The sequence below is a fragment of the Candoia aspera genome, chromosome 10 (assembly GCF_035149785.1).
Source record: "Candoia aspera isolate rCanAsp1 chromosome 10, rCanAsp1.hap2, whole genome shotgun sequence".
Classification (NCBI taxonomy): Eukaryota; Metazoa; Chordata; class Lepidosauria; order Squamata; family Boidae; genus Candoia; species Candoia aspera.
Genome location: NC_086162.1, coordinates 3,286,474 through 3,314,299, shown reverse-complemented (window position 1 = coordinate 3,314,299; position 27,826 = coordinate 3,286,474). Strand labels below are relative to the sequence as shown.

The 27,826-nt window shown below is 44.0% G+C and overlaps 2 protein-coding genes across 2 annotated transcripts in view; both read right to left on the bottom strand.

Annotated features, from left to right (window-relative positions):
• YARS1 (tyrosyl-tRNA synthetase 1) overlaps window positions 1-27,826 on the bottom strand; it is a 277,651-nt gene that overhangs the window by 192,066 nt on the left and 57,759 nt on the right. The window lies entirely within an intron of this gene.
• On the bottom strand, window positions 300-27,508 carry RNF19B (ring finger protein 19B). Its single transcript, XM_063311688.1, has 9 exons — window positions 26,790-27,508; window positions 15,702-15,907; window positions 14,103-14,247; window positions 13,597-13,759; window positions 9,072-9,186; window positions 4,198-4,338; window positions 3,466-3,673; window positions 2,721-2,852; window positions 300-1,018 (listed from the first exon to the last, which is right to left on the bottom strand). Exons 1-9 carry the CDS (start codon window positions 27,506-27,508, stop codon window positions 577-579), a joined length of 2,271 nt encoding a protein of 756 aa, XP_063167758.1. The 3' UTR covers window positions 300-576.

Below are 27,826 nucleotides of genomic sequence, written 5' to 3'. Positions count from 1 at the left end.
CTGATGCCCTCTGACCCATCTGCCAGGCCACTGCATAACCCCGGGCCGCCTGCTCCAGCACAGCATCAGGATCCTCCTCCTTCCTCTGCCCAGGGGAGGGATTCAGCCACAGGGACCGGAGTCCTCTAGGGGGCAGCAAATACACACGCTTTGACTCCAAGCCTCGCGGAAGAGCCTGTCTGCCACTCCTAGACTTCTCAGCAGCCGCGCGGGCGAAAGAGGTTCAAGGAAAGGCAGAAGCTTCATGAACACCGAAGTACGTGGTAGGACATCCAGATAAATTCACTGGGCAAACGGGATCCAATGAGAATGGAACAGGAATATTTATTAAAGGCATTCTTTAGGTGTGTGTTTGCAAACATACGATAGACACGCACACAGTTATGTACACTCTTACACAACTCACAGAGCATCACCAAGCGCTTAAATCAATAAATAAAAAAAGAAAACCAAGGCTTTATCCTTGTGTAAGAAAAGCCATTTCCCCAGAGTCCGGATTGGGGCGATCACCGGGTCGAGGAGCAAAAGCCCACAGGGACGTTCTGCCCCAGGGCGGTCTCAGCAAGGGGGGGGGCGTCATCCTCGGGCCTCAAGGCACTCCAGCGTTCTCTCCTCTGGCCGGCGTCCTTCTGCCTGGGCACAGTGGCCAATACGGGCACTTGGGCTCTCGGCGCCTCTGGCGCTGGGGGCATGGAGGCAGGCGGTAGTCTGGGGGTGGGGGGAATCACACTCATCCAAGGCGATGTCAGGCACGTCATCAGACTGGCTGTCCGAGCTCTCCAGGTCGCTGCGGATGCTTTCGGGCTGCGCAAGAGTGATGTCCCAGGCTTTGCTGGCAACACAGTCCTTCTGCTCACAGCTTTGGTGGCTGCTTATCTGCTCCTCTTCCTCTTCCTCCTCGTTTTCTGCCATTTGGGCTGGAACATGGAGGGAATCCTCGGTGCTGCTTCCACTAACGAGCTGGTAATGGCTGGGCTTAGTCTCTATGTCCACCTGGATTTCCATGTTGTTACACTCTCTGTGGGAAAAGGACACCATGTGAAGTTCTAGATTGAAGAGTTGTTAACAAATTGTAGATAACTTGTCTTATCCTAGTACACAGACATTAATCTGAAGACAAGCAGGAGGAGGGTGGGGGGCAGGACTGACTGTAGGCCTTCCCAAAATGTGTGATGGGAGCACTGCACACTGACCAGCTCCCTTGCATCAAGGCCTCCCAGTGTACGGAAAGCTAACATAGCAGGAATACATGCAGTGGATTCCCCTTCGCCCTGGCACTGTGACTTTCAAAGACAGTGTGTCATGTTCACTGTTTCAATGTGCACTGTACATCGTAACGTTTCACATGCCATGGCACTGACGCGCGTTTCTGTTGGGAGGGAGCTGCTGTGAGACCTTGTACCAAGCTCTGTATCTATGTTCACTTCAATGGGATGTGTTTGGGTTCTGTGCTCTGCTCAAGGACTTTTCCGGCAGACCATCAGAAACCGTTAGGAGCACCTGGGATTGTGAGCCTGGGAAGATTCTACGGGGGGGAGGGATCTCACTTGCACCGAGGGTTTTTAGTTTGCATTTGGCGCGCTTTCATCACTCAGCTTTCTCTGTGATCCTGCACACTATTCTTTACTAAATCAGATGTCTTTGAATTCCTGCTCATGAGTCTGATGGTGTTTTAGAATAGGCATTCATTACACAGTGCAACTGTTTCTACTTTTCTATTTGGGAAGCAAACACGTGCTGGCCAACCTGCACATTTTCCAAGTAAGGGGAAATAAGAATAAAACAGGGTCTTCAGTGATGCCCTGAGCAGATATAACGATTACCAAAACGTCTTTTCATCTGCTATCCACAAATACCAGCTAAGGCCTCAAACCAAACCCCTTCCAGCATTTTTCTTACCAGGCTGCAGTTATTGGCTGCTCTGCACGTTCCACATTTTCAGGTATGGCCACCCCACAATCAGGGAGAACCAACCACATGTAGAATTGGCTTCCCCTCTACACACAGCCCTTCCTACCGCATGAAGTCTTATAGTTGAAAGGCTCGTACAAATTAAGCTATTTGTCATAAGATTTTACACAAAAGGTGGAATAATGAAATATATACCGGTGTGTGAACCATCACACACAGTTTTAGGGAGCTTCCCCAATTTTAATTAACTTGCAGAATTTAGCAATCCTGAAAACCTGTAACTTACTTTTATGCGTATGAGATTATATCTACGTTGTTGTGGGGAAATAGGAGGAGGAAGGAGTATTAGGTATGTTCGCCACCTTGAGTTATTTAAAGATAATAATGGTGGGATAAAATAAAATAAAAATAAATAAAAATAAAATGAATGAATATCATGATCTGCCACAATAGCCTGATGCCACTGAGGCAAAAAATAAAACATGCACAGATTTTGCATAAATATCAGAAAAGTTACTAATAAAGCTAGACTCAAAATAAATGCTTGTGTGCCTTCTTGCTGAACTGCACCAACTTCCAGTTACTTTTTCATCACCCAGGGAAATCTATGCAATTCTACAATCAGCATGAATAATTAGAGCCATCCATGTGCAGAGCCTCTAACTGAGCTGTCCTACAGAATCCACATTTGTTTTCTACCCAAAAGTAGTGAAAACAGGAACGCTTTTCGGGCAAAACTAAGTTGTATAAAGCTTACTCTAACGACCACTGGTTTTTACCTCCCTGCACTACGAGCTGGAGTGGCTCACCTGTCCTGGGGATTGTACGAACTGATGATGGAGCCTGCCATCGCTCGTGTGCTCGCATTGTCACTGACGGCTCCAAGGCTGACAGAATCCTTCGGGAAGATTTCCTTCTGCACATCGGCCTGCACTTCAAGCCTGAGCAAGGGAAAGGAACAAGCGCTAAGGACGCATCATGCTAACGTTTCCCCAAGCCCCACCTAAATGAGGCAGAACATGCTTCCGATTATGCCGAGACAATTAGTGAAGACAAACAAAAATTAAACTTCGTGTGGCTCAGCTTCAAACAGCATCTCTTCACATCACTCATGTGGCTTTGATTCTTTGTCCTAAGTGGCACCATCATGGCTGTGCCTGTGACTCCCACTCTCCCCATGCAGAGCACACTTCCGAACACTCTGCAGGCAGTTTCTCGGTTGCTAGCTATTTGCAGGAGGGATGTCCGTGTTTCACTTGGAGCAGAGAAAAAACTGTGCCATAAGCATATGCTTCAGGAGATAAGCTGTCTCGCCACCAAGCCAGTATAATGCTAAACTGCAAAAGCCTTCTAATTCTCAGAGAGGTAGCCAATTCATTATTATTTATGCAAGTAACCATGGAACCAGAACAGAGGCCATACTATCATGGCCCAGATAAGTTGGTGTTGTACAAGAGAATCAAACTCATGTTTTCCACTGATACGCGGACCCAGATTCCATGCTACAACAACACACACCCACACACACACTCTTCAGCAAGCAAGAATATTTACCTGCTGTATTTTCCTTTCCCCCCTGAAAGGACTCCACCGCTCAGGGTGCCTCCTGAGAGCGCAGCAAAGCTGGCTGTCTCACTGTAGTTGCCCTGAATGACACTGAGCCCATCAGTGGGGCTCCCACTGGTGCTCAAAACACTCGTCAGCCCTTCAATACTGCTCTCTCCAATGCTGGGGTTTTTGAGCGCCCTCCAGGCATCTGCCACTAAACGAGGAGGAGGAGGTAAAGAAACACAAAACTGAAGCATTCTTACAATAAAAGATGAATCAGATAGAATTTGCACCGGGAGTAAAACACTGGCTTTGTGCTTGAGCCTGCGGCCCTGGGTGCAGGTTAGAGTCCATCTCCTGATTAGATCGTGCCCAACTGCTATGTGTTTTTATTTTTGTTTTATATGATGTATTTTGTGTTATTTGTTTTATTGTAAGCCGCCCAGAGTCATGTAAAAGTGAGATGGGTGGCTATATAAACTGAGTACGTAAGTAAGTAAGTAAATACTGAAGTAGCTACAATTGACTAATTTAGAACACTTTTGTGTGGGAGTGATAAAGAAATATGCAATATGCTTTATCTGCAATAGTAGGAACTCTCTACTTGTCTTTACAAATTCACTGCGTAAGAATGACCTCACCCATCGAAAGTTGCCCATAGAGACTGTCAAGCACTGCCCTGCTTGTTCCCACCTGCCCCCCCCCCCAGATTATGACCACACCGGGCTACTTCTTTACCTGTTATTGGCCCATCATCTTCGTCAAACTCAATTTTAACCCCTTTTCCATTGGCTGTGCTGACACCACAGCCTCCCCCTCGGCACAAAGAAATTGGGACTACTCCGTACACGTAGGCCAACATGATAGGGACACCAATACCTGGGAACAAAGGATGCATATCAACAGGCAGCAAGAACCCTGCATGAAATAAAATGCCCTTCAAACCATCTCAGCAGCTGCTACCAACTGCTCATAGAAGGTACTTAATCTCTGAACCAGGACCAGGGGGACTGTTCGGAGCAATCCAATATGTAAAGTTACAAATGCATGGCCCTATCTTAGCCACTGGTGGTACAAGTACTACCTCATATGCATGGGATCTGTTTGTTGGTAAATATTATTCCTACATGTGGCTTTCTCTTTCCCACACAGAGCATCTACAGACTGCCCTAAAGGCTTAACATCCCTAACCTTCTTGCCAGGAGGGATAACTAGACTATGGATACCAGTGGTGGGAAAGGGTGGGGTGGAGTACTGACAGCTACTTGAAAAAAAGCAATTACATGTCAGTCACCTGTTCCTTTCGTTTTTATTGTCTCCCCTGTCTAGGTATGGTACTACAACTGGCTGATTGGTAATTAATATACTTAAAAGATGAGGCTTCTTACATCACCAAAGCCTTAGAAGATACAGCACAAGGGCAAGCTGCTTAATAACTATGAATAGAATAAGTGGATGAAGACCAACAGAAACAAGAGCTTCTCAAATAGGAGTATTGTATTTACATGCAATGGCTGCTTGACCAACTGGCAAAAGAATGAACAACAAGAGAAAAGTGAAACAAGAGTGTATGGAGACCGGATTGCCTTGGTAGTAAGAATCATGACAGGTGTTATTGTCCTTGGAAAAAAAATTGGTTCTTTGCAGACAGAGATAAAGTCCCAATTTATATTCAGTTTAGAAAACACAGCTAGTCATCATTCAGGTGATAATGATAAAAGGGTGTTTTTTTTTAACCCTAGCTAAGGAGAATGCTGGAAACAATCTTAAATTAAAACCTTGTTTATGATAGGCTAGTCTTGAACAGCAACAACAAAAAAGTATTTTAAGTGGAAACACAGATATTGGCTGTCCAGAGCAACAGACTTCAGAGCCTAAAGAGCAACGCTTGATGGGTCCAAGAGCACCAAGGATTCAGCACAGTATTTCTGTGCAGCCTGGTTTACTAGGAAGCATGACTCTGATGAGAAAAGAATGAAAGCCAACAAATAAATGCAGGGCATATAAAGTATCAAGCACTGGATCAAAATTGTGACAAAGAGTAAGTATACGAAAGGGATCCATTTTGCAGCATAAGACCTCCAAAGTTTCTCTACCCTCCAAAAAGGAACTATCACTTACAACAGGTTATTTATGGCAGCCTTCTGGTTAGCTGAGGCCAAAGCAGGATGCCTCCTGCATTGGGACAGCAGGCTGACCACTCAACCCACAAATGACAGCTGTGTGCTAGGCATGCAGTCGGGAAGGAGCCAGCAGGCAAGAGCAGGAATGCTCCGTGCCACCGTTAGGTCGGTTTCACAAGACATGTGCCTGGGTCCCCTCTGCCTCCCTTAATCTAAACAGCTCACTTGACTGTCGAACCATTTTGCATTTTTCTATTTCTTGACATTTTTTCTGCTAATAGATGTTATTTGATTAATCATTAAAACCTCTGAAAAAAAAGTGATTCCAGTAACACTGAATTTTAGATCCAAGAATAATCATGTCTAGTTCATGTCATTTATGTTTGGTAGAATAAAGGGAAAGAGGATGTGGGTGAGAAAAAATGTACGTAAGAGAACAATTGCTGCACACAGGATGAGACAAAGATACTGAAAAAAGAAGAGTGAGTTCAAAAGGCAACATATGAAGTGGTGAACAGACATGGTGGAAACGGGTGGTTTGCAAGGAAATAAAGGCATAGTGTACGGTGTTGGGGCAAACTAGTTTTAACTATGTCTCATTTTCTTTCCTCATCTCACTCCTTTAATTTCTTCAGCTTACTCTCATAGTTTTCTGCACTCTGTGGAACATTGGGTAATAGTGCACTAGGTTCTGTATGTTATAGTTACATTGCTTTAAAAAAACTGGATTCTTCAAAAATCATCCATGTGCTAATACCACATCTTCATGAATTGTATTAATTCTTTATGAAATCACTACCAGGAAGAAATCTAGTTACAATTTTAAGATATGCAGAGTTTGCCACCTTTTAAAACAAATATTGATTTCTAATTCTGGAACTTTTAATCCTATCATTGTTTCCCACTGTTTAGAAACAATATTTGGTTAAATAGCATTTATTTTATTTCCATATTATTTTTAAATAAATATAAAAACAACTAAGGACAACCAATATGAAAATTAAAACAAAATTCACTTTAAAAATGAGAAATGCCAAGTAACTGGAACACAGACCGAGAATTTTTGTTATTTCATAAGGTGAGTGTGTCTTTATTTGCTCCTGCAAGAAGACAGCACGGGGGCAGCCAAACGTCTCTCGAGAGGCATTCCATAATCTGGGCTCGGTCGTGGAGAAGCCTCTGGCTCCTAGCTATGGAAACAGCACTAGTTGTTGGTTTGTTCTCACAGGCTGGGCAGACCTGCCTGGTGGGAGTTTCATGGCAAAAGGGCTTTTCCGATTAACGGCCTTTCAAGCAGCGATGGCTCTGCTGCTTACTGTTAACTGCTCATCACTGGTACCAACTTCACGATTCTAATGTTCTAGCAACTGGACTTTCACTTTTGACAAAAGCCATACAACAATTTTTTTTTACTTTTGGATTATGTTTTTAGATTTAATGGCTGGGTTCAAAAGCTGCCACCCCTTCCAGTTCCTACAAATAGTTTTTTTAATCAACATATATTGAAACCAGTGACGCTGATCCAATTCCATCCTCTTCCTTGTTTACAGAAAGTATTACCATGCTATCAAATTGATAGAGAAGTTGTACTCTAAAATATAACTTTAATCCACAGCTTACGAAATATAAATAGTTATAAATTGCCTCTTTCTAAATTGCCTTGGGCCTACAGAAGACAATTTATTAAATCAAGACAAAATAATGAAATATGAAAATCTAATAATACCAGAGTGATGCTTTAATAAATGTTTAAAATGTGAATTCAATCATATCCTTCAATTATTATTTATAACAATTTTCAACTGCAGGAAAGGAGATTTTGTGGAAAAGCATGGTATCACAACCTAATGCAGCATATTGAACACTTTAGTTCCTGAACTGCTGCTGCACTTTAGCATCTTGAGCTTTCCATAGGAAAAGCAAAGTAAGAGTTTTGAAGCCGTAAACATTGAGTCAGGGTCCCCAGTGAGAGAACCAAGAAAGGTTTCATCTACTTTAATACTTTTTTTTTAGCGTTCTCCTTTCAGAACAGCAGCATTCTTCATAAGGGGGGGATGCTGAAGGAAACACTGCTGGAGTCAAGGGAACACGTAGGAAAGAAGAGGAAACTGTTACAGAAGTTGATACAAAATTGAGAATCAGACCCCGCAAGAGAAGTACCAGTAAAAGAGTCAGAGGAGCAAAAGCTATACAGTTACTAATTCTAAAGTAATTCACTGTGCAGGGAAGGTGGGCCAAAATAGCCAGACTTTGATGTACTGGGACAATAATATAGAAGACAAAGATTCAGCTTGCTTACGTGGAACCACCACCAGCTAAAGAAAATCAATAAGGAGTTTTGAGTGGAAGGCTGATACAAAGGATGAACATTCCAAAATGCCTCCCTGGAGCTTTCGCTGTCACGTTTCTCAAGGCTGCTCTTCAGGTTTATCTAGATAAGGAGTGGCCAACCCCAGGCCATGAAGCACGTGCACGCCCAGAACCTCTTTTCGTTGCTCAAGAAATTACAGCATCAGGCAAAACTACTGAGAAGCAGAGACACAATTGCCCATTTCTTGGCAGTTCTTTTAAATAATACAGGTCTCTTTCTAGGCTTAATACACATCCCCGACCATTAATTTACAACACCCAACTTCTGCCTGCTTCAGAGAGGTCACTGCTTTGCCCACTGTGGCTCTCAACCACTCTCCCAGATATGGTGTTGCCCTGGCTGCTAAGGGGTTGCCTACCCCGCTCTAGACACTGAACATGCTCATTTTGACACCCAGCTCCAAATGGCAGGCACAAAAAGCAGCACTAGAGGCAGGAAATGTTCTCAGCAGACTCAAAGGAAGGTGTCAGGAAAGGGGTGGGCAGAATCAGGAGACAGTGCAGCTGGGGAAGAGGCCAAAGGGGTCCTGGTTGAATCCAGGTCCAGCTTGCTACTGAAATCCTATCAAAGAGATGGTGGGTCATCTCCAAGGCAAGGGCTGTGATTTACCAAAATAACTGACAATAGGGGAACTCTAGAGCCCATACTGGTCCTCTTCCTCAAGCAAATACAGTAGCAATCACATTCATCCAGTACAAAACCATTTTTGTAGCAAAACATATTCCCTACCAGCCACTGTAATCCCACAATAAATTCTGTCAACTACACTGAATGAAGGTTACCCAACAAATTTTCAAGAGATGGGGAAAGCACAACAGGAAAGCTTCTCTGACTTGGTTAATGAAGTTCTCAGTGATGGCCCCTTAAAGAGTCAAACATTCTGACTAGGAGTGCATGCATAAATAGGATAATTCCGCTACCTGAAGAACATGAATGCCACCTTCAAGCTGTACACAAAGTCCTGCAGCTGCTCTGCAGAACTGCATCTGAATTTTAAATAGGCTTCTCTGTAATTCAGGCCCAGAATTTCTATGCTCACTCAGGGGTAACCATCACTCTGAAAACAACTGTCAGAGTAAAGTAACAGCTCACTTGAGAAGAGAAACCTGTCGACTTACCAACACTGACAGCCGCAATGACAGGGGATGCGATCACAGACAAGGTTACTCCACCCGTGATAGCCAAATTCCTCTTGTGCTTGGAGGTCTTCTTTCCCTCGTATCTGCTGTGAATCTGGCACAAAGAATCAAGAATACGTAAGAATTAAACCAGGAAAAGATTATCAGCATAGAGATGCTACTTATACAGCTCTGAAGACCTGAAGGCACATGCATTATCTCCAAAAAAGGACAAAAGGCTGAAGTGCTCAGAAGAGGTCAAAATGCCACTATATCCAAAGCAGCTCCGTGCAGCAAAGATAAACAACAATAGTACCACAAAAACTTGCAGTGATGCAGAGAAAAGATGGCCGACTGAACAGACTGCCTGCGAGCTCAGCAGGCAGGCCTGGCAGCGTGGGACTCTTTTTGGGGGCACAGGCAGGCTTTTCCTGTTACCCTAGAGCACTTTCATGGATAGAAAACACTCGGAATCACCCCATTTGTACTTCAGAACATCACCTGGTAGCCTGAGGATCGTCAACAGCGTTGGCGCTAATCTGGTAAGAGGGGATGGGAGTCGGGGGTACCACCATTTTCCAGACCACGCTGAAGCCCCTTTGGGACACTAGGTTGAGCCTTTCTCATTCCTAAACCATCCAATTTACATATTTTTAAAGATTTGTACCTCAAGAGAAAATCTCCACAGCAAGAAACAAAGCTCTTGCTGTTAAACGTTGATGTTGCTGGATTACTCTTAAAATCTTCTTTTAACTGCTGGCTTACTTCCCATGTAAAATTTAAGGTGGACTGAGGGAAAAATAAGCACCTCTCCATTCCTATTTTTGTATCTAACTTGAAGGAAGTAACTTTCTCCTACACGCTTGATTTGATGTTTTGAGTTTTCAGCTTTCTGCTCACTTTCCTTGGATGCTATATCTGCTGGTTTGCATACTTTTTGTTTTGTCAATATCATCCAATAGCTTCTGGAAGTCCTCCATAGGGAGCTCGATTTTACATATTGGAGTATGGAAGACCTTAAGCGGACCGTTTCAGGACTTCGTGCCGAGCTGCGTGCTGATTTCAAACAAATTCTCCGTGAAACTACTCAAGCTATTTTGCAAGATGTTAGGGATATTATTTTTAAAAGGTATCAATTGGCTGAGAGCTTTCTGAAAGGAGTGGAAGAGATATATCAAGATGGAGGCATTTTTCCTGATTGTAAGAATCCAGAACATAAAGAATGCTAACTGATAGATATGTGTTGCTCAGGAAGAAGCTGCAATCCAACTTGTAAGATAACAACTGGTCTGTTTGTCTCAGGATTTGTTTCGAGAATGGGATAGCTATGGTATGGGGGAACTTTTCTGCAGACTTTCTAAGGGGGGCACTCGGGCTCCTTGATTCATTTATAAAAAATGTCCTGTGTATAATATTGAGACAAATAAATGTTCTGGTTTACTATGTGGTGGGATAAGAAATTAAGAATAAGTATATGGATTGATTTCAAGGTTGTATGTGCCCTGACTAAGCAAAGACCACGACGAGATGAGGAGCAAGTCTCTAGTGTTTTATTACTGCTATTGTAGACAGAAAATCCTACCAAACTGAAGAAGCGTGGGAAAACCCAGACAGATAAACCCCAAAACTCAAGGCAGGTCTGTTCTGGGGTCCTTTGAATGACAGCTCAAAGTCTCTAAACTACACATGCGTTTTCCCCCCTGGATAGGGGCCCGCTCCTGCTCACCATCAGTACTCATGACAGTATGATTCTATTTTTCTATAATGATTCAAAGCTGGTTTGATTTTTTTAAGGTATAATAGAGGCAAAGAAGATAAATATGTTAAAAATTGTATGATTAAATGGGTTAAGAATTTTAGGTACAATATTATGATAGAACAATGGGAAAACATGTGGAACAAAGGTCTGAAATTCACTTGGAACTATCAATTGAAAGAGAATTTTTATAAAATGCTGTACCGTTGGTATTTAACTCCTGATAAGCTGTCTAAAATGTATAATGGGATATCAAATGTCAGTTGAAAATGCTCACAGGGGGAAGGAACTTTCTATCATTTATGGTAGACTTGTGGAAAAACTAAGAAATTCTGGAACCAAATACGTAGTACTATTCAAAAGATTCTTAAGGTGGACTTACAATTGAAACCGGAGCTGTTGGTTGGTTTGATGGACCAACAGCTTGAAAAGCAATATGGAACTCTATTCTTATACATGATAACAGCAGCAAGACTCTCATATACTCAAAGAGGGAAGAATGCACAAATTCCCTCAATGGAGGACTAGATGATTAAATTGATGGAATTGGCACAAATGGCTAAACTGACATCATTGGTAAGAGAAACACTGTAACTAGATTTGTTTTCATCTGGAAGCTGCTCTTGGACTATTTGTTTGTAACGCAAAAGAATGAAGTCTTGATTTTAGGTTTTGATGACTGAATGGTTCGATTTTAGGGATACGTTACTAAATGTTTAACCCCGGCGACTGATGGACCCAGTGAGGTTTCAGAGGGAGCTGGGGTTATACCCGAGGACCTGCTGCACGGTCCAGCGGAGTCCCTGGCTGCAGTCTGGAATAGGGAGGCAGCCGGGGCCCTGGATAGGACCGTGCCTGTGTGGCCTCTCTTGCCTCATCCAGCCCGTCATTCTCCGTGGTTTACGGAGGAGTTGAAGGTTTTGAAGAGGCTTAAGAGACGCCTAGAGCGCCGCTGGAGGAAGACGAAGACCGAATCTGACGGAACACAAGCTAGATCCGCAATTAAGGCCTACCTTGTGGCGGTAAGAGCGGCGAAACGTCGGTATTTCTCCGCTCTTATTGCATCCGCAGAATGCCACCCAGCAGCCCTGTTTAGGATCACATGATCCCTGTTAGGGAAAGGGGTCCCAGAAAATCATCTACAGTGCCGTGCTGAGGAGTTTTCGGAGCACCTGCAGGATAAAATTGCTCGGATTCGTGCTAAGCTGGACTCCAAGTGTGAGACAGGGTCTCGGGAGATGCCTGGGGAACGTACTTACCCAGTTATCTGGGAACAGTTTGATCCTGTTGGACCTGAGGAAGTGGACAAGATCCTCTGGACTGTAAATGCCACCATCTGTCAATTAAATCCATGCCCCTCCTGGCTGGTGAAGACAGCTTGGGAGGTGACGTGTGGTTGGGTCCAGTTGATGGTAAATACATCCTTGCGGGAGGGGGTGTTTCCTACAGCCTTTAAGGAGGCGCTGGTGCTCCCCCTCCTCAAGAAACCATCACTGGATCCTACCATGCTGGATAATTTTCATCCAGTCTCCCACCTCCCTTTTATGGGGAAGGTGGTTGAGAAGGTGATGGCATTGCAGCTCCAGAGGATCCTGGAGGAAGCGGATTATCTAGACCCCTTTCAGTCAGGTTTCAGGCCCGGATATGGGACAGAAACAGCATTGGTCGCACTTATGGATGATCTCTGGCGGGAGCGGGATGGAGGCAGTGCATCCATCCTTGCTCTCCTTGACCTCTCAGTGGCTTTCGATACCATCGACCATGGTATCCTTTTGGGGCGGCTCAGGGAGTTGGGGGTGGGCGGCGTAGTGTTGCGCTAGCTCACCTCCTTCCTCCAGGGCCGGTCCCAGTCAGTGTTAATAGGGGAGATCGGCCCCATGGCCCCTCCTCTGTGGGGTGCCGCAGGGTTCGGTTCTCTCCCCTCTCCTATTTAACATCTACATGAAACCACTGGGTGAGGTCATCCGTCACCACAGGATGAGGTACCATCAGTATGCTGATGATACTCAGATATATATCTCCATCCCGGGTGAAGTAAGTGATGCGGTAGCTGCCCTCTCCAGGTGCCTGGGGGCTGTTGGGGTCTGGATGGGGAACAACAGGCTTCAGCTGAACCCTGGTAAGATGGAGTGGCTGTGGTGGAGGACTGGTTCCGGTCCCCTTTGGTGGGAATTAGATCTGCCATCATTTGGACTTTATTATATTTTATATGTATATTTATTGATATTCTGATTTTATTATATTTTATACTGTTTTATTGTGAACCGCCCAGGGTCCCCCGAGTGGGGGAGATGGGCGGCAATAAAAAAATATAAATAAATAAATAATCAATAAAATTAATAGTAAGAAATTAACTTTTATGTACTTTTATAGCTGTGCTGGAAAAGGTCAGAAGCCACTGGTCTGATATGCTTTTTTGCTTATTCCTGCACCATTTTAGCTTTTCCTGTTTCTTTTTTAGACTTGTATTCTATCGGTCTTATATTCTGCATTATGTGCTTTAATTATATCTTGAACAATAAATAAAAAATATTTTAAAAACTTGCATTGATGTTCCTTTTTAATTATTAATTAAATGTATATGGAATCAACAGCTAATTCCTGCCACAGATGTGAAAATAATTAATCTTGAGTTTACACATGTCACACTTTTCTTGAACGTTAAGCATTCTCTACCTCAAAGGCAAGAGCTGACCACAATGTTCCTTTTAATTAGATACAATTTGTAAGGTTTATAAAATGCTACCTTGCAACTCTGCTCATGCTTACCTTTCTCCCAACATAAACAGGGATTCCAATGACCATGGCTGGAATAGCAATGCCAGCAATAAGAGAAATACCCACGGGGGCACCAATCAACGTTCCAAGTTGCCAAAGAATCTTCTTTTTACGGCTCCATGGCTTTTTGCCCCAAAAGGTGCAACCGGAAGGACTGCAAGAGATTTCATAGTTGGCCCTTAGAGAATTCAGGTACTCAGAATCACAGATATGTTACGAATGCACTATCCAGTCTATTTCCCAAAGGGCTGAAAAAGCATGTTCAGGGGAACCAAGTGCCTCCTCAATAAGAACTGCTTCCCGTCCCAGCAATGTTGGCTCCCAAAGCTTTAATTTCTGGATGAAAAAATACAACCACTGCAGTCATTTTGCTGTACCTACAGAATAATGTAAACAGTACGATTTCACAGCTGCAGGTTTGGAGACACAAAAAGGCATAAGCAAATATCACCTAGCAAGGAAAAAGCGACATGAGAGCATTTTGCTCTCCAAATTACCTGAGGTAATGCAAATCAGAAATTTCCTTCATACACAGCCAACAGAACTCACAGCCACACACAGCACAAGTCATATGATTACAGCTGCCATCATTCATTTTGATGATATAGGCACTGCAGCGCGGACATGGCTTGATGTCATCTGCTGTGAAAGTGAAAAGAAAACTAGTCAACCTCTTAACTGTGCATGTTAAGAAGATTCCAGTAAGGAACTGAAAATTAATTAGCTGTTAAATGAAAATTAATAAGCTGTAAGAAAGAAGAAAGATGAACCCATGTAACTTTATTCTTCTGGCCCATCCCTTTCCAAACAGAAAAATCAAGCTTAAATCATCTGAAAGCCCAAAACACTGAGGTTGACTGTACTGAGGATCACGGCCTTAGTCATTAAAAGGGTATGAGTATCCTATGCCTAACAAATAATTCCTCCAGGATGGTTCTGATGTATTTGACAAGACTGCAAAAGACAATGGCTCAGCAGCAATCTTCATGTCCTCATTAAAAAAGATCGCACAGCAGAGAATGTCAATCTCTGTGCAAGAACTGTAATAAAAGTTGCTACTTGGAAAAGATAGCATTTGGCTACTGGGTCAAATTTCGCCTGCTTTAAGCTAGCTTCTATGTTTTAAACACTATGAGAACACAAAGTTGTACTTGACATACATGTTTAAAATATTAAGTCTTATTGGAAATTTCCATCTTTTTAAAGATTCTTTTGAAATAACTAGGCTGTTGTGGATTTTTTCACCCTTCGTAGCTCTATCCAGTGAATGGTATTTATAGAGAAGTACATATATTATGGAGGAAATCTCCATCCACCCATACAATTATATTGCCGCTATTTATTTATATTAACGTATATGGTTACCCATCTCACCAATATGACCCTGGGAGGTTAACAGAAATAAAAATACAATATAAATGGAACGTACCTTAAAAAAAGGTAACCATTCCCAGCTGACTAACATGAAGTGGCTCCCAAACAGATCACTCACTAAGAGTGGGGGCTCAATTCTTCTCCTGGCCCCATGCCTGTGAAAATAGGCAGACCTTTAAAGCCTTCCAAAAGGTGAGCAGAATTGGGGCCAGTCAAACCTTGGGTGGCAGTTTTCCAGAGGGCAGGCACACCTAGAGAAAAGACCCATTTCCTGGGTCCTGCTAGATGACAATGCCTAAAAGATGGGACCTGGAGCAGGCCCCCCCGCTCAACCTAACGGAACAGGTAGAAACCAGTGATTTAGTAATCACTAAAGGACCTGGAGTTTTAGAACATCTTCGCTGTCCAGATTAATTCCATGTGCCCCTCAAAAGCACAGATTCTGCCCCTGACAGGTAACTGCCAGCCAGGAGGACCAGAAGTGTGGAAATAAAGGCTCAGGAACTGCTAGGAGACTAAATGCTTCATGCGAGATGGGTGGTGACAAAATTTGAAATATAAATAAATAAATAAAGCTCTTGCCTGGAAGATTATACACTGCATACACATCATGCACGCTAGTGTTGCTGGAGGTGTCTGACTACAACAAGGTGACAGGAAACCTCTGATGATCTTCAGACAGAGCCACAGTAGCAATGATCAAGATGCTCACAAACACATACCTGGACCAGACTCTTGTCCATAACTGAGGCCTGAGGTGTGCTTTGTCCGTACCCGCAGAGTTTGTGCTCTCTGCTGGCGGGCCATGTCGCAAGTTTGGTTGGGGTGCCATATCTGCTTGCAATGATAGCAAAACTCAGTCTGGCAGCCTTCTCTCTCACATGTCAATTTAGGGCAGCTGGCACATCCGTAGGCAATAACAGCATAACTGGCAGAAGTAAGAAGAGCACAGGTCAGGCAACCAGGCAAAGGCCCATGGAGGGAGCAGAATCTTCTTGAGAAGTCACCCTGATAATACAGGACAAAATATACCATACAGTCCATTTTTCAATTCAGCTGTAAGATACTTTAGCCTAGTTCTCCCTAAGATTTACACAGCGATCTGTATTTAAGCAAAGGTATAGCTCATTTCCTTAACGCTTTACAGATCCACAGTTCCACCTCAGTTATATTATTGGCCCTGACTGAATCACAGCTAAGAGGCCCTAATGGCTTTGCACATGGGGTGGTCTGTTACCACCCAGTTAGTTTCCCATTCCTTTGCTGGTTTTGACTTGGACTTTGGAGATATTTTTAGCCCAGAGGAAGATGACACAGAACTTAAGATACTCTCCCACAACAAATGAAGACCATTTTTGAATTAAACATAGAAATGTTTAAACGTGGGGCACCTGTGGGAAATGCAGTGTGAGAAAATAAACAGCTCAGTCTCTGACAGGACAGCAATCCCCATGCAGACACCTAGGAATGCGCAGTGAACACAATGAGTACAATTCTGCTAATCTCCCCTCCTTCCCTCCCAGCTTGCAGAAAGAGCCAGGGCTCCCAAGTCTTACCAGTGGAACTGCATATTCAAAAGTACAACTTTGTCAGGGGTACACAAATCTCTTGAAAGAGGCACCTTGGAACCTGCAGGAATGCACAGGAAGAATCACCTACTTTTGAACCCCCGAGGGGTGGTGGCTGCCACGCGCCCACGAGGAGAGAGCTGGGAAGGAAATGGCTGGGAACAGGCTTCTAAGGCTTCTCTGCATGCCTGGGAAAAGAGGCGGTTCCTTTAACAGTGCAAAGATTGATGCCTCTTGGGTGCCTCTGCATGTCCTGAGGCACCTCTTTCAAAGGATTTCAACAAAGGGTTTAACCTTTATGAGTCTATGTAACCAGATCTTATTTCCTTTTAGGAAAGGAGCAGCTGGAGCCCTACTCCAGACCTTAAAATTCTCAGTGCAACATCACTGCCCACCTGACTGACTTAGGACCCTTTTGCCGGCATGCAGGATCTGTGGCTGATCTTGCCAGCTGGTAAATTCCGAGAGTTGCCTTGAGCATTTTTTCAGCAAATTAAAAAGTAACCCAGTACAGAACAGATTAATGACTTAAGCCTCAATTTTTCTTTCTATCAGGTGGATAAAACTCAAGAACTATAAAAAGGGTAACATTTTAAAAAGCCCCCCCTTGCAATTTCCTTAATTGTGAAAAACCTCTCTAATAAAATATCTTATTTGACATTTGTTACCTATCTAAGCTACTTTTCTATATTATAATATACAGCAATGAACAAAATAAAAATATGCAAGTAACAGAACTGTTTGATAACATATTTTAAATACAAAAAGCCAACAGCATATTAAAATAATCCCAGAGCAATAAAACATCAGAATAGCAGCATGAATGAAGCTGTAGAATGACACAAATAAAATACCACTAAGAAATGAAGGCATTCAAAGCCTTTTTAAATGCCAAGGCCTGCTGGGAGCGGGAGGGGAGCATACAGCCATACTCCCTGGAGAAAGCAAGAAAGATAAAAGAGGCCACTACAGAGATGGCTTTGTCCTCAATGGTCAATCTGATTTTTACACTAAGACAACAATATGAAATTAAGAGCAGTGTTCACCTGAACATGATGTCTAATACTAGTAATCTTGGCTTTAAATTGGTAATGGTAAATACAAGACCCATCTGTAATAACAGCGTGCTCATCCACAGTCTGATAAAAAGATGAACAGGCAGATCCGGCATGTACCACTGAGATCTGGTTTGGCAAGGATGTTAATGTAGGCCTCTCAGAGATCTGTCCTGGGCTTCGAGTCCTTTATCACCTCAAGGCTAGGATGGGGTGGGTGGCATTGATCTATACAGATGCTTTTCCCATGACCAGGACTCCTATTCTTGAGGTGACCAGGTACAATAGCCTGTTTGTGGAACTGAGCTGTAGGGATAAGCTAAGGGTCCTGCTGGTGTACTGCTCACCGTGCCTTCTAGCACAATCCCTCCTCGAGGTTCTGAACCCGATCTAGAGGCTAGCGTTGGAGCTGCCTTGCCTTTTGATGTTCAAGGACTTCAACTTCCACATCTAAGATGTTGGGTCTGGAGTGGCTTGGGAGCTTAAGGTGATCTCAGCCCCGACACACTGAAGCACACATATCAGACTTTGTGGTCACTTGAGAGCAGCTGTTTAGAGATTTGAATGTGGAGGGCATAACATCTAGCCCTTTGCCATGGTCAGATCACTTACTGGTTTGAATGAGATTGGCTTTTACCCATGACATTCATGGGGCAAACTGGTCCATTCATATGGCCCCAGATGCCTTATGCATCTTGATGGATTCTGGTGGATACTTGGAGATTTTCCTGATGATCTGGTTGGCAGTCCCACTAGTTGTCTGGTTAACAGTTGACAATTCTCAACCCAATGCTCTTGAGGGACCTCTGTTCACTAACCCCTGTTGTCTATGGAGATGGACCAGGAGATGAAGCAGTAGAAGCAATGCCTGGAGCACCAGCAGAAGACTAGAAGTGGATTTGATCAAACACAGCTACAAGCTTGCATTCAAGTGTACAAAGTAGTAAGGGAGGCAAAGCATACACTTCTTCCCTGATTGCATCAGTGGCTATTGGCTCGCTGCCTTGTTTAGAATAGCAAATTCCTTTTTGGATAGGGAAATGCCAGTAGATCTCCCACCCAGCAACTGTAACCATTTTTCACAGCATTTTGCTGATAAAGCTCAGATTTGTTAGGCTAGTTTTTGCATAGGCTGGATTGAGACTGGAGTGATGTCTGGCTGTGTTAACTGGGATGCCTTTTAGCTTGTGGATTTCAGTGAAATAGACACTTGTATGTTCACTGACACTTGCAGGTCAGACCCAGGGCCCTCCTTCTTCTTCCAGAGGATGGGAGGTGGTGTCGTCTGCTGCATCTGGGAGGTGATCTATGCCTCAACACAGGAATTAATATTTTGTGAAGCTCTAAAAAAAGCCTGTGATACAACTTCTCCTGTTCTGTAATGGCCTCTTTATCCATAACTGTGTGTCACAGTTCTCTCCCCAGTAACTTTTAGTGCTTGGAGAGGTCATCCACTGGTTCAGGGTGAGGTATCATGAGGATACCCAACTGTACATCATCACCCTGAGCTGTCAGGGAGATGCCACTGACATCTTATCCTGGGGCCTGTTGGGGCCTGGATAGGAAGAAGAGACTGTAGTTGAACCCAAGCAAGATGGAGCTACTGTTTATTCAGCAAGGTTCTCTGCCATCTCCAATATGGTCTCTCACTGAAGGGAAAGTGCTGTCCCTGAGAGATGGAACACTTGGGTGTCTTCCTGGACTCACAGCTACTGCTGGATGGGCAGGTAGAGGCTATGGCCAAGAGGTCCTTTGCCCAGCTTCAGTTAGTACACCAGTTGCAGCACTACTTGGAATAAGAGGACCTTGCAACAGTAATTCACACTTTCATCACCAGACCACTGCAATGCACCCTTTTTTTTTTAATCTGTTCAATCATGTCCGATTCTCAGAGACTTCCTGGATAAGTCCCTACAGTTTTCTTGGCAAGCTTTTTCAGAAGTGGTTTGCCATTGCCTCCTTCCTAGGGTTGAGGGAGAGTGACTGGCCCAAGGTCACCCAGCTGGCTCTGCGCCCAAGGCAGGACTAGAACTCATGGCCTCCCAGTTTCTAGCCTGATGCCTTAATCACGGCACCAAATTGGCTCTTGCATCCTACATGGGGCTGCCTTTATCAGAAGTAAATTAAAACAGAGTTCTTCTGGAGAGCTTTAAAAAATTTTATTGAGGGAATGCCATACACACCACTCCATATATAGTTTACATGTACATAACACAATGGAATGTCAAGCTTTCCTTCTGCACTTTTGTTAGCTATGCTCTCTTGATGTTTTCCCATTCCCATTAACAACATACCTATTTTCTTTTACATATCAAAGCTAATTTTGCCTTTAATTCAAGCACATAACTTAATGCATTCATCAAACACACATACTGGTTTTTCTGAAATATCAAACATCAGAATACACTTCATGTATTTTATGGCCTTGACTTCTCTGTTTACAATTTCTCTTACAATTTATATGTGTGGGATGTATTTGTGCATGTATTGTGTTTCCAACTGAGGAATCTATAAAAGCTGATACTGTGATAAACTGATTAGTTTTAGAAGTTGCCATGAGCCCCAGTACTGTGGGCTTTATTCCCAACAAGCTGCACTACAGAATTATAAAAACTGGTGAAACTGTTTTTTAACACAAATGAGGTAGAAAAGCTATCTATCTTTGGGGGAAGGAAACAGCCATTTCAAGAAACAAGGAATGTATCCTGATTAAACACTGCTACTTCTTCAATGTGTCCTTCAATAGTGAACATGCGCTATATTCTGATAGCAGCAGGCAACAGGAATTCTACTTAGGCACAGTCGAAAGAAGAAACACTGTATCCCTCCCGACTGTGAGAGAGAAAACACAGAGTGCCAAGAAAAAGTACTGACACTTCTGAACTTTGGTGTTGGAGAAGACTCCTGAGAATAACTTAAGACAGCCAAGAAAACAAACCAATGGATCATCAAACAAATCAACACAACTCTCACTCAAGGCACAGATGACCAGGCTCAAATTAACCTACTTCGGACACATATGCGAAGAAGACCCAGCTCTCTGGAGAAGGCTCTGATGCTGGGAAGGTGGAAGGCAAGAGAAGAAGAGGACAACCAGCAACAAGGTGGATGACTCAGTTATTGCGGCAACGGGTGCAGCATTGGGAGACCCGAAGGACCAGGCTGAGGATAGATCCTCCAGGAGAAAAATCTACCTCTGTGGTTGCTAAGAACCAACACCAACTTGATGGCACATAATCAGTCTTCTAGAAGGTATTAATCTTCCTGTAACTGACACCCTTTAAATGTGTTGGGATTGTAAGTCACAGAAAAAGTGGCTAAGAGCATCTTTATCAGTTTAGGGTTCTCGGTTATCTACAGAAGACACATTGTTCTCAGCTTCTCCACATCCCAGCTAACAATTTCTCAGTTTTTCCACATCACACAATGTGTGTTACACGTGACTATTGCTGAAAAAAAATTGGAAATCTAAACCCATGCAGAATAGAGTCCCTTGCTCAGTTCTGGAAATATACCACAGTACATAGACATAGTAAAGCTCCACTGGTTATTAGTGCATTTTTGGGCCTAAATCAAGGTGCTGGTTAAGATTAAAATACTTTGTGCCTGGGTTATTTGAAGGACTACCTAATATACTGTATGTACCCATGCATGAAGACCAGGACCACAGAAAGGAAGTGTCACCTTCTTCATCCTTCTGACTGTTACTGCTCATGTAATTCAGGTTATATTACGGTTTCTCAGACAAAGGAATATAAACACTTCAAAGGTTCATATGACTCATATCCCGTAGGAGTTTGAGCAACTGAAACCTGCCTAAATACAATGTAATCATTAAAGCCAAGCACCACATACTGACCTGTCAAGATGTCTAACCTACTGACCTGTCAAGATAGCTAACAAAAGTGCAGAAGGAAAGCTTGATATTCAAACCATAATATAACCTGCATGGGTTTAGATTTCCAATTTTTTTTCAGCAATAGTCACGTGTAACACACATTGTGTGATGTGGAAAAACTGAGAAATTGTTAGCTGGGATGTGGAGAAGCTGAGAACAATGTGTCTTCTGTAGATAACCGAGAACCCTAAACTGATAAAGATGCTCTTAGCCACTTTTTCTGTGACTTATGGCATTCCCTCAATAAATTAAAATTTTTAAAGCTCTCCAGAAGACAGAAATGAAGGACAGCTCTGCATTTCTAATGTGCAGAGAAGCTTAGCACTAGTGAAGAATGATGACAAAAAAGAAACAAGTTATTAAATGGAATCCCTTCTGATCACAAGGAACACTCCCAGTCCATGTCTGGAGATTGCATCTAGAGTTGACACTGGAGAAGATTTTTAAAATTATATAAGTATAATGCTGCAGGTAAAATACCTGAAATATTTCAGTACTATTTCTGCTTCCTTCTCAGTATAAAGAATCTGCTACCTTCCAATTAAGACTTCAGAAAAACACTTAAATTCTGCCCTGGAAAAGGGACTCCAAAGTGCATAAGCAGAACTGGTTTCCAATGATACTACTTGCCCTTCACCATAGCGCCTGCTTTGTCCTACCTGTGTCAAAAGAGAAATCCTTGGAACTGCGTTATGAATATAGTACATTTATTGGCAGTGTGCCTTTTACATATCTTGCTCAAATTCAGGATTCTGATTTCTTTTTAATATCCCATTCCTCCATAAAATAATGATTTTTAAAAGAAAAATCTGTACTATGTAAGCAACTGTTTGGGAATCCAGACTGGCTACTGCCTTTTCACAAGCCTGATTAATCTCCTAACAGATACAAACAGCCAGTTTGATTATCCAGCAGCACAGATACCCCAACCCTTATCACCAGAGTCCCTATTACAGAATTAAGCCCCTTCTAGTCATATCAGACCATTAATGTATGATAGACAACTGCTGCATCACAAGTATTGCATTTCTGAATCAGAGTTCAACAGACAGCAAGTATATTGACAGAGTACAAATGGCATACTTTCTAGTCTTTAAGGAATAAATAATGATTTAAATTACTCATACCTTGCCTGTGATCAGACTACCCATATTACCGTAAGATTTCAACAGCTAAAAACCTACATAGCCCAAACTATACCTTTCAGTTGTGTCCTATTACATCAGTTTCAGATCCATACTGCAGTCCTCAGTATGGATGGTTTTTCTCTTTTTTATTAACTCCAGATTTTAGAACAGAATGCACAATTGGGACCCAGAACAAAATACAGTAGTACAGAACAGTCTTGTTTAGGAATAGCTAAATAATGAATGAGAAGAACAGAGTACAAATAAGATGAAGCACAGATCATTCAGTTCTCAGTAGCACTGAAAGAAAAGCAGCTTGTTAGCTTAAACCAAGATAAGAGCAACGTTCTGTATGTTAACAGTGAACTTTTTTTCCGATTGATACATAGCCAAAATCACCTTTGCAGTACTCATATTAGAGAGAAATCAGAAGATATGAGGGAATTTCAAACATTGTAAAGAAGCACAAATTCAGAAGACATCCCCCACCCCATATGTACACTCCATTCTCCCATCTACTCTTCTCTTATCCCCTGGCAGCTAGCATTCCAGATCCACTAAGCGTGCTCAGTGTTGCATATGGCTATTCTGGATCCCTGCACATACTGGAGGCGGGGGTTGTTTCCTGAATTTGTCTTCCTTTGCAAAATCTGAAGTTCTTCCGGATAATCTACGCCTCACCACATTCTGCTCTTCGCATTCAGTTATAGCAACATAATGCAACTGTTATTTTAATGCCCTGAAATGTTCTCCGTATCTCTGGGAGGGAAAACCCAACAAATGCTAGGCTGTAGCACAAGCTGACTACAAAGAAAAAGGTACTTCCAGATTTGTATGCAGATCTAACTGTGCAGCAGAAGACAGCATTACCATGGAAACACACTCTTGTGTTATGTCTGCAATTTACCTCCCTAAGCAGAATAGCTAAGCTTGCCAATTTATGAAGATGCTTACAGCAAGGATGGAATGCAGAAGCCATCAGTACACTGAACACTATATTTCCTGTGACATCTTTTCACTGTAATTCAGAGAAACACTGGTTTCTGAAACTTGGGGGACAAAGATTTTGTATAAAATATGTAAGAAGCAGAGAAGAAAACCAGATGTACTTTCAGGAATCCAGGAAGAACACCAAGAACTTAGATTCCAGATGGCACAAATACTTATCTTGGCAATGTGCTGCTACCTCCATGGAGACATAACAGTTACTCTTCAGATATGCACACTCATTCCACTAGGCAAACTGGCAAATATTGTTCATGGAGCTGGCACGCAACTATATTAGGACTGCTGCCGTATATTATCCCAAAACAATTACTATACTTAGAAATGAAAAGTAATATCTATCCTTTTTATACAGTATAGGTATAGGTATACTTTGGGCCTGGCACTCTCAGCCCAAATCATCTACCAGGGTTGTTGTTGTGGGGAAAAGAGAAGGTGGGAGCATTAGGTACATACGCCACCTTGAGCTGATCAAAAATAAAGGCAGGATGAACATCTGAATGAATGGATAAACATGTGCCACTTCTTTAGAGTAGATTTCTGCAACTATGAGAAATAAAAAATCTTTTTTTTTACTGCTATTAAGTATGAATTTAGTAAAACTTCTTAGGTTTGCTATAGAGGAAACAGTGTTTTGGGATATTTCTAGATCAATTTCAGGAACATCAGGGAAACAGTGGTTATGAAATTCCACAGAATTTATTAAAGTAGAAAAACTTCTTCAATACTTTGGAATTATTTAGATATAAAAACTTTTCAAAAGCAATGTATATTTTGGCTATTGAACCATAATGCTCACAAAACATGAGTACCTTTGACAGAAATCTATAGAACCTGAGTTATAGACATTTAGCAATAACTTCAAGTTTATTACATTCTAACTCCTATCATCCTTTGTATTAAGTTGCATGGTTTAGAGGAAAACCCTGAAGAAACCTAAGTTAAAGAACCTTCTCAATTCTGCATCAGAGAAACTCTAAGGAGGATGATTTAAAAGAAAACAGAAGTGAAAGCAAAAGACTCCTTGTTGATCTCATTTTGACAATCTGCCAAGCAGTAGCCATTTCCCACATATCTGACTAGCCAACTGAATCACAATGACTCACATTCTGGTCCGCTAGCAGTTTCACAAAGCATTTGTTCTTGGTGGGAAGTCAGCATCTCTTTCACATCTCTTGTGGATATGAGAGAATATGGGGCAATTTTCGGGAAAGACCCAGAATTCCTTGATATTTTAGAAAAATAACTTACCAGAAAAACCCCAATCGTAGCCTGGTTGGCAAGAGTTTTACTTTATAAAGAACTGTTGATGTGGTTTTATTTACTCTACATTTATTTAATTCTTGTTCGTTTTTTGTGCCTTTGAGTCAGTCCTGACTCCTGATGATGTCCTGGACAGGTCTCTGCAGTTTACTCAGCAACATTTTCAGAAGTGGTTTGCTCTTGCCTTCTTCGTAGGGCTAAGAGGAAGGGACTGGCACAAAGTCACCCAAAGTCAAAGACGTCATGCCCAAGGTCAGACTAGAACTCATGATCTCCATGTTTCTAGTCTGATGCCTTAACCACTACACCAAACTGGCTCTATTTAACTGTACACCTCAATTTTGACTGAGCACCCTGGCCCCTTTCACTTCTAAATCACCAATTTCATACCTTTCATAGCTTTATCCACTACTATTCAAACAGAATCCTCAGGAAACCCATTTTTACTGACAAACTAATTCAGGCCAGAGCTTGCTTGAAAATAATTATATAACTGTTCTACACAAGGCAGCACTAAGTTTTACATGAGGGGTTGGTGATATTTGGAACCAGAGTCACATGTGATCCACAACGCCCTTTTTAAGATCCCTTTCTTCTACCGTAATTGCTGAAAATCAGTGTGCTCATTTCCTGCCATTTTGCAGAGGGGCAGTCCCAAATCTGTAGTAGATAGATTAAAATTAGCTTAGCATGATTTTAAAAGCAAGGTGGGGAAAAAACACCAACCCCCCCCAAAGCAGGACAGCCTGACAACCATCCTGGTATCTTCACCCTACCCACTGAAATTCTCACCTATCCCAAGAAAAAGGATGCCCATTCTGATTCCCCACAGGTAGCATTCATACCTCTCTGAAGGCCTAGTTCATTGATTCCTCTATTATAGCACCACCATGTAGCCACCTCAACCAGGTGGAAGTAAATCACAGGCAGCAGGCTGAAGGAAGTTGCCATAATGAGATCTCTTAAGGACTTATCTTACTCAGAGGGAACTATCATATAAATAACCAGAGTTGCTCAGCAACTATGAAGGGTCACCATGTACTGCTCCTTGATATACATACCTTTCCTCTATTTCAAACATCACCCAAAGGGGCAAACCAGTTATATAAAGGATTATATTTCACATATCTAATGAGGGAACTTTCAAACAAACAGAGCTCTTTCAAAACTGTAGCCATTAAGTAACTATTTTAAATAGACTATATTAAAGAGACTAGGGAATCTGTTTCCTTAGTGACTGATACTGGGGAAAAACAATTGAGAACATATACACTGACGTGCCAGAGCTGGACACAGTGCTGATAGTATACAATACATACCCCCACAATAATTCTGTCAGGAAACTGGCAAAAGAACTAGCAACATTACCACTATTTCCCCGCAGCCAAGCCCTTTAAGGAGACAGGATAAAAAGCCTGGGATACAAATAGCTACTTCTGTTCTCCTATGCAGAAACATTAGCATCTTCTCTACAGGTATTTCCCTTAACTGATACAAGAGCAGCTACCACTTTTTCTCATGGAGAGAAGGCAGACCCAACCTCAGTGAGAAGACTTATTAGAAATTCCCAATTCTCAGTTCAATGTACTGATCATGGGAAAAGCATGTAATGCCCTGCAAGAGACAAGACAAAGGATAAATCTGACTACAGGCTATGGAGCTCAGATTCCAGATAAGGGGCTAAGCTAGCTGTGAAAGCGCAACCAACCCACCTGTTGCGCAAGACCTCGGGCTTAAGTCCTTCAGCTGGCATCCCCCAGGAAGAGAGGCCCAGAGACCCAGCCGCCCGAGAGCCCTCCAAGGATTCCCGCTCAGGGACCACCATCCCGACCGACCGCGCCCCCCCCCGCGCGCGCGTCCGAGGCAGAGGAGCGCCCGGCCGGGGCAGCCTTACCCGCAGTCCGGGGCCGGGCACCAGCGGCAGTCCGGGTCGGCGGCCAGGCAGCGCCGGAGCATGAACTCCTCGTACTTGGCCACCAGCTGGGGCGAGTCGCGCAGCAGCAGGTGGATGTCGGCCGGGTTGAGCCGCTCGCTGCACTCGGGGCAGCTGATGTTGACGCGCGACTCGGTGATCTCGATGCGCAGGTACTGCCGGAGGCACGAGCGGCACGAGCGGTGCGGGCACGAGAGCAGGCGCGGCGCGTTGCCCGCCGGCTGCCGCACCAGGCACAGCGGGCACTCCAGCTCCGACGGCGGGCCCTCCTCCGCCGCCGCCGCCTCCCCCTCGCCCTCCGCCGGGGAGGGGGCGGCCGCCGCGGGGCCGGCGGGCGAGGCGGGCGCGGCGGGCGGCGGAGGGGCGGGCGGCGGCGGCGGGAGGCCTTCCTCGGGTGCCGCTGCCGCTGCAGCCTCGCGCTCCTCCACCCCCGGCCCGGGCGGCGGCGGCTCCGGCTTGGCCTTGGCGCGGCGGCGGCGGACCCCTGCGCCGGAGGCCGAGGCCGAGGCGGCCGAGGCGGCGGCCGAGAAAACGCTCTGGAAGCTCAGGAGGCGGCGGCGGCGGCCCCGGCTGCCTCCTCCGGGCCCCGAGCCGCCGCCGCCCTTCGGGCACTTGGCGGGCGGCGCGGCGGCGTGGAGGGAGGCCGGGCGCGGCGACTCCGAGTCCTTCTCCGAGCCCATCGCGCTGGGCGGGCGAGCGGCACCTCTACTGCTGCGGGCGGCGCCGCCTCTGAGGGAAAAGGGGAGCCGGGGTAGAGCAGACGCGGCGCCTGCGCAGAGCAGCCGCCGTCTGAGGGGCGGAGGTGCCCAACGGCCGCCGCGGCCTGCGCCTGCGCCTGCGCGAGCAGCCCGCCGCCACTCCTCGCCCTCCCTCCTCGAGGGGTCAGCTGCCCTTTTCTCAAGGCGCGTGCGCCTGGGGGCGTGGCGAAAGTGAAACGTACGGTGTTTTGCACATGCGCGTGACGTTGGTCCACGCGGCGATGCGTTCTGTATCGGTCG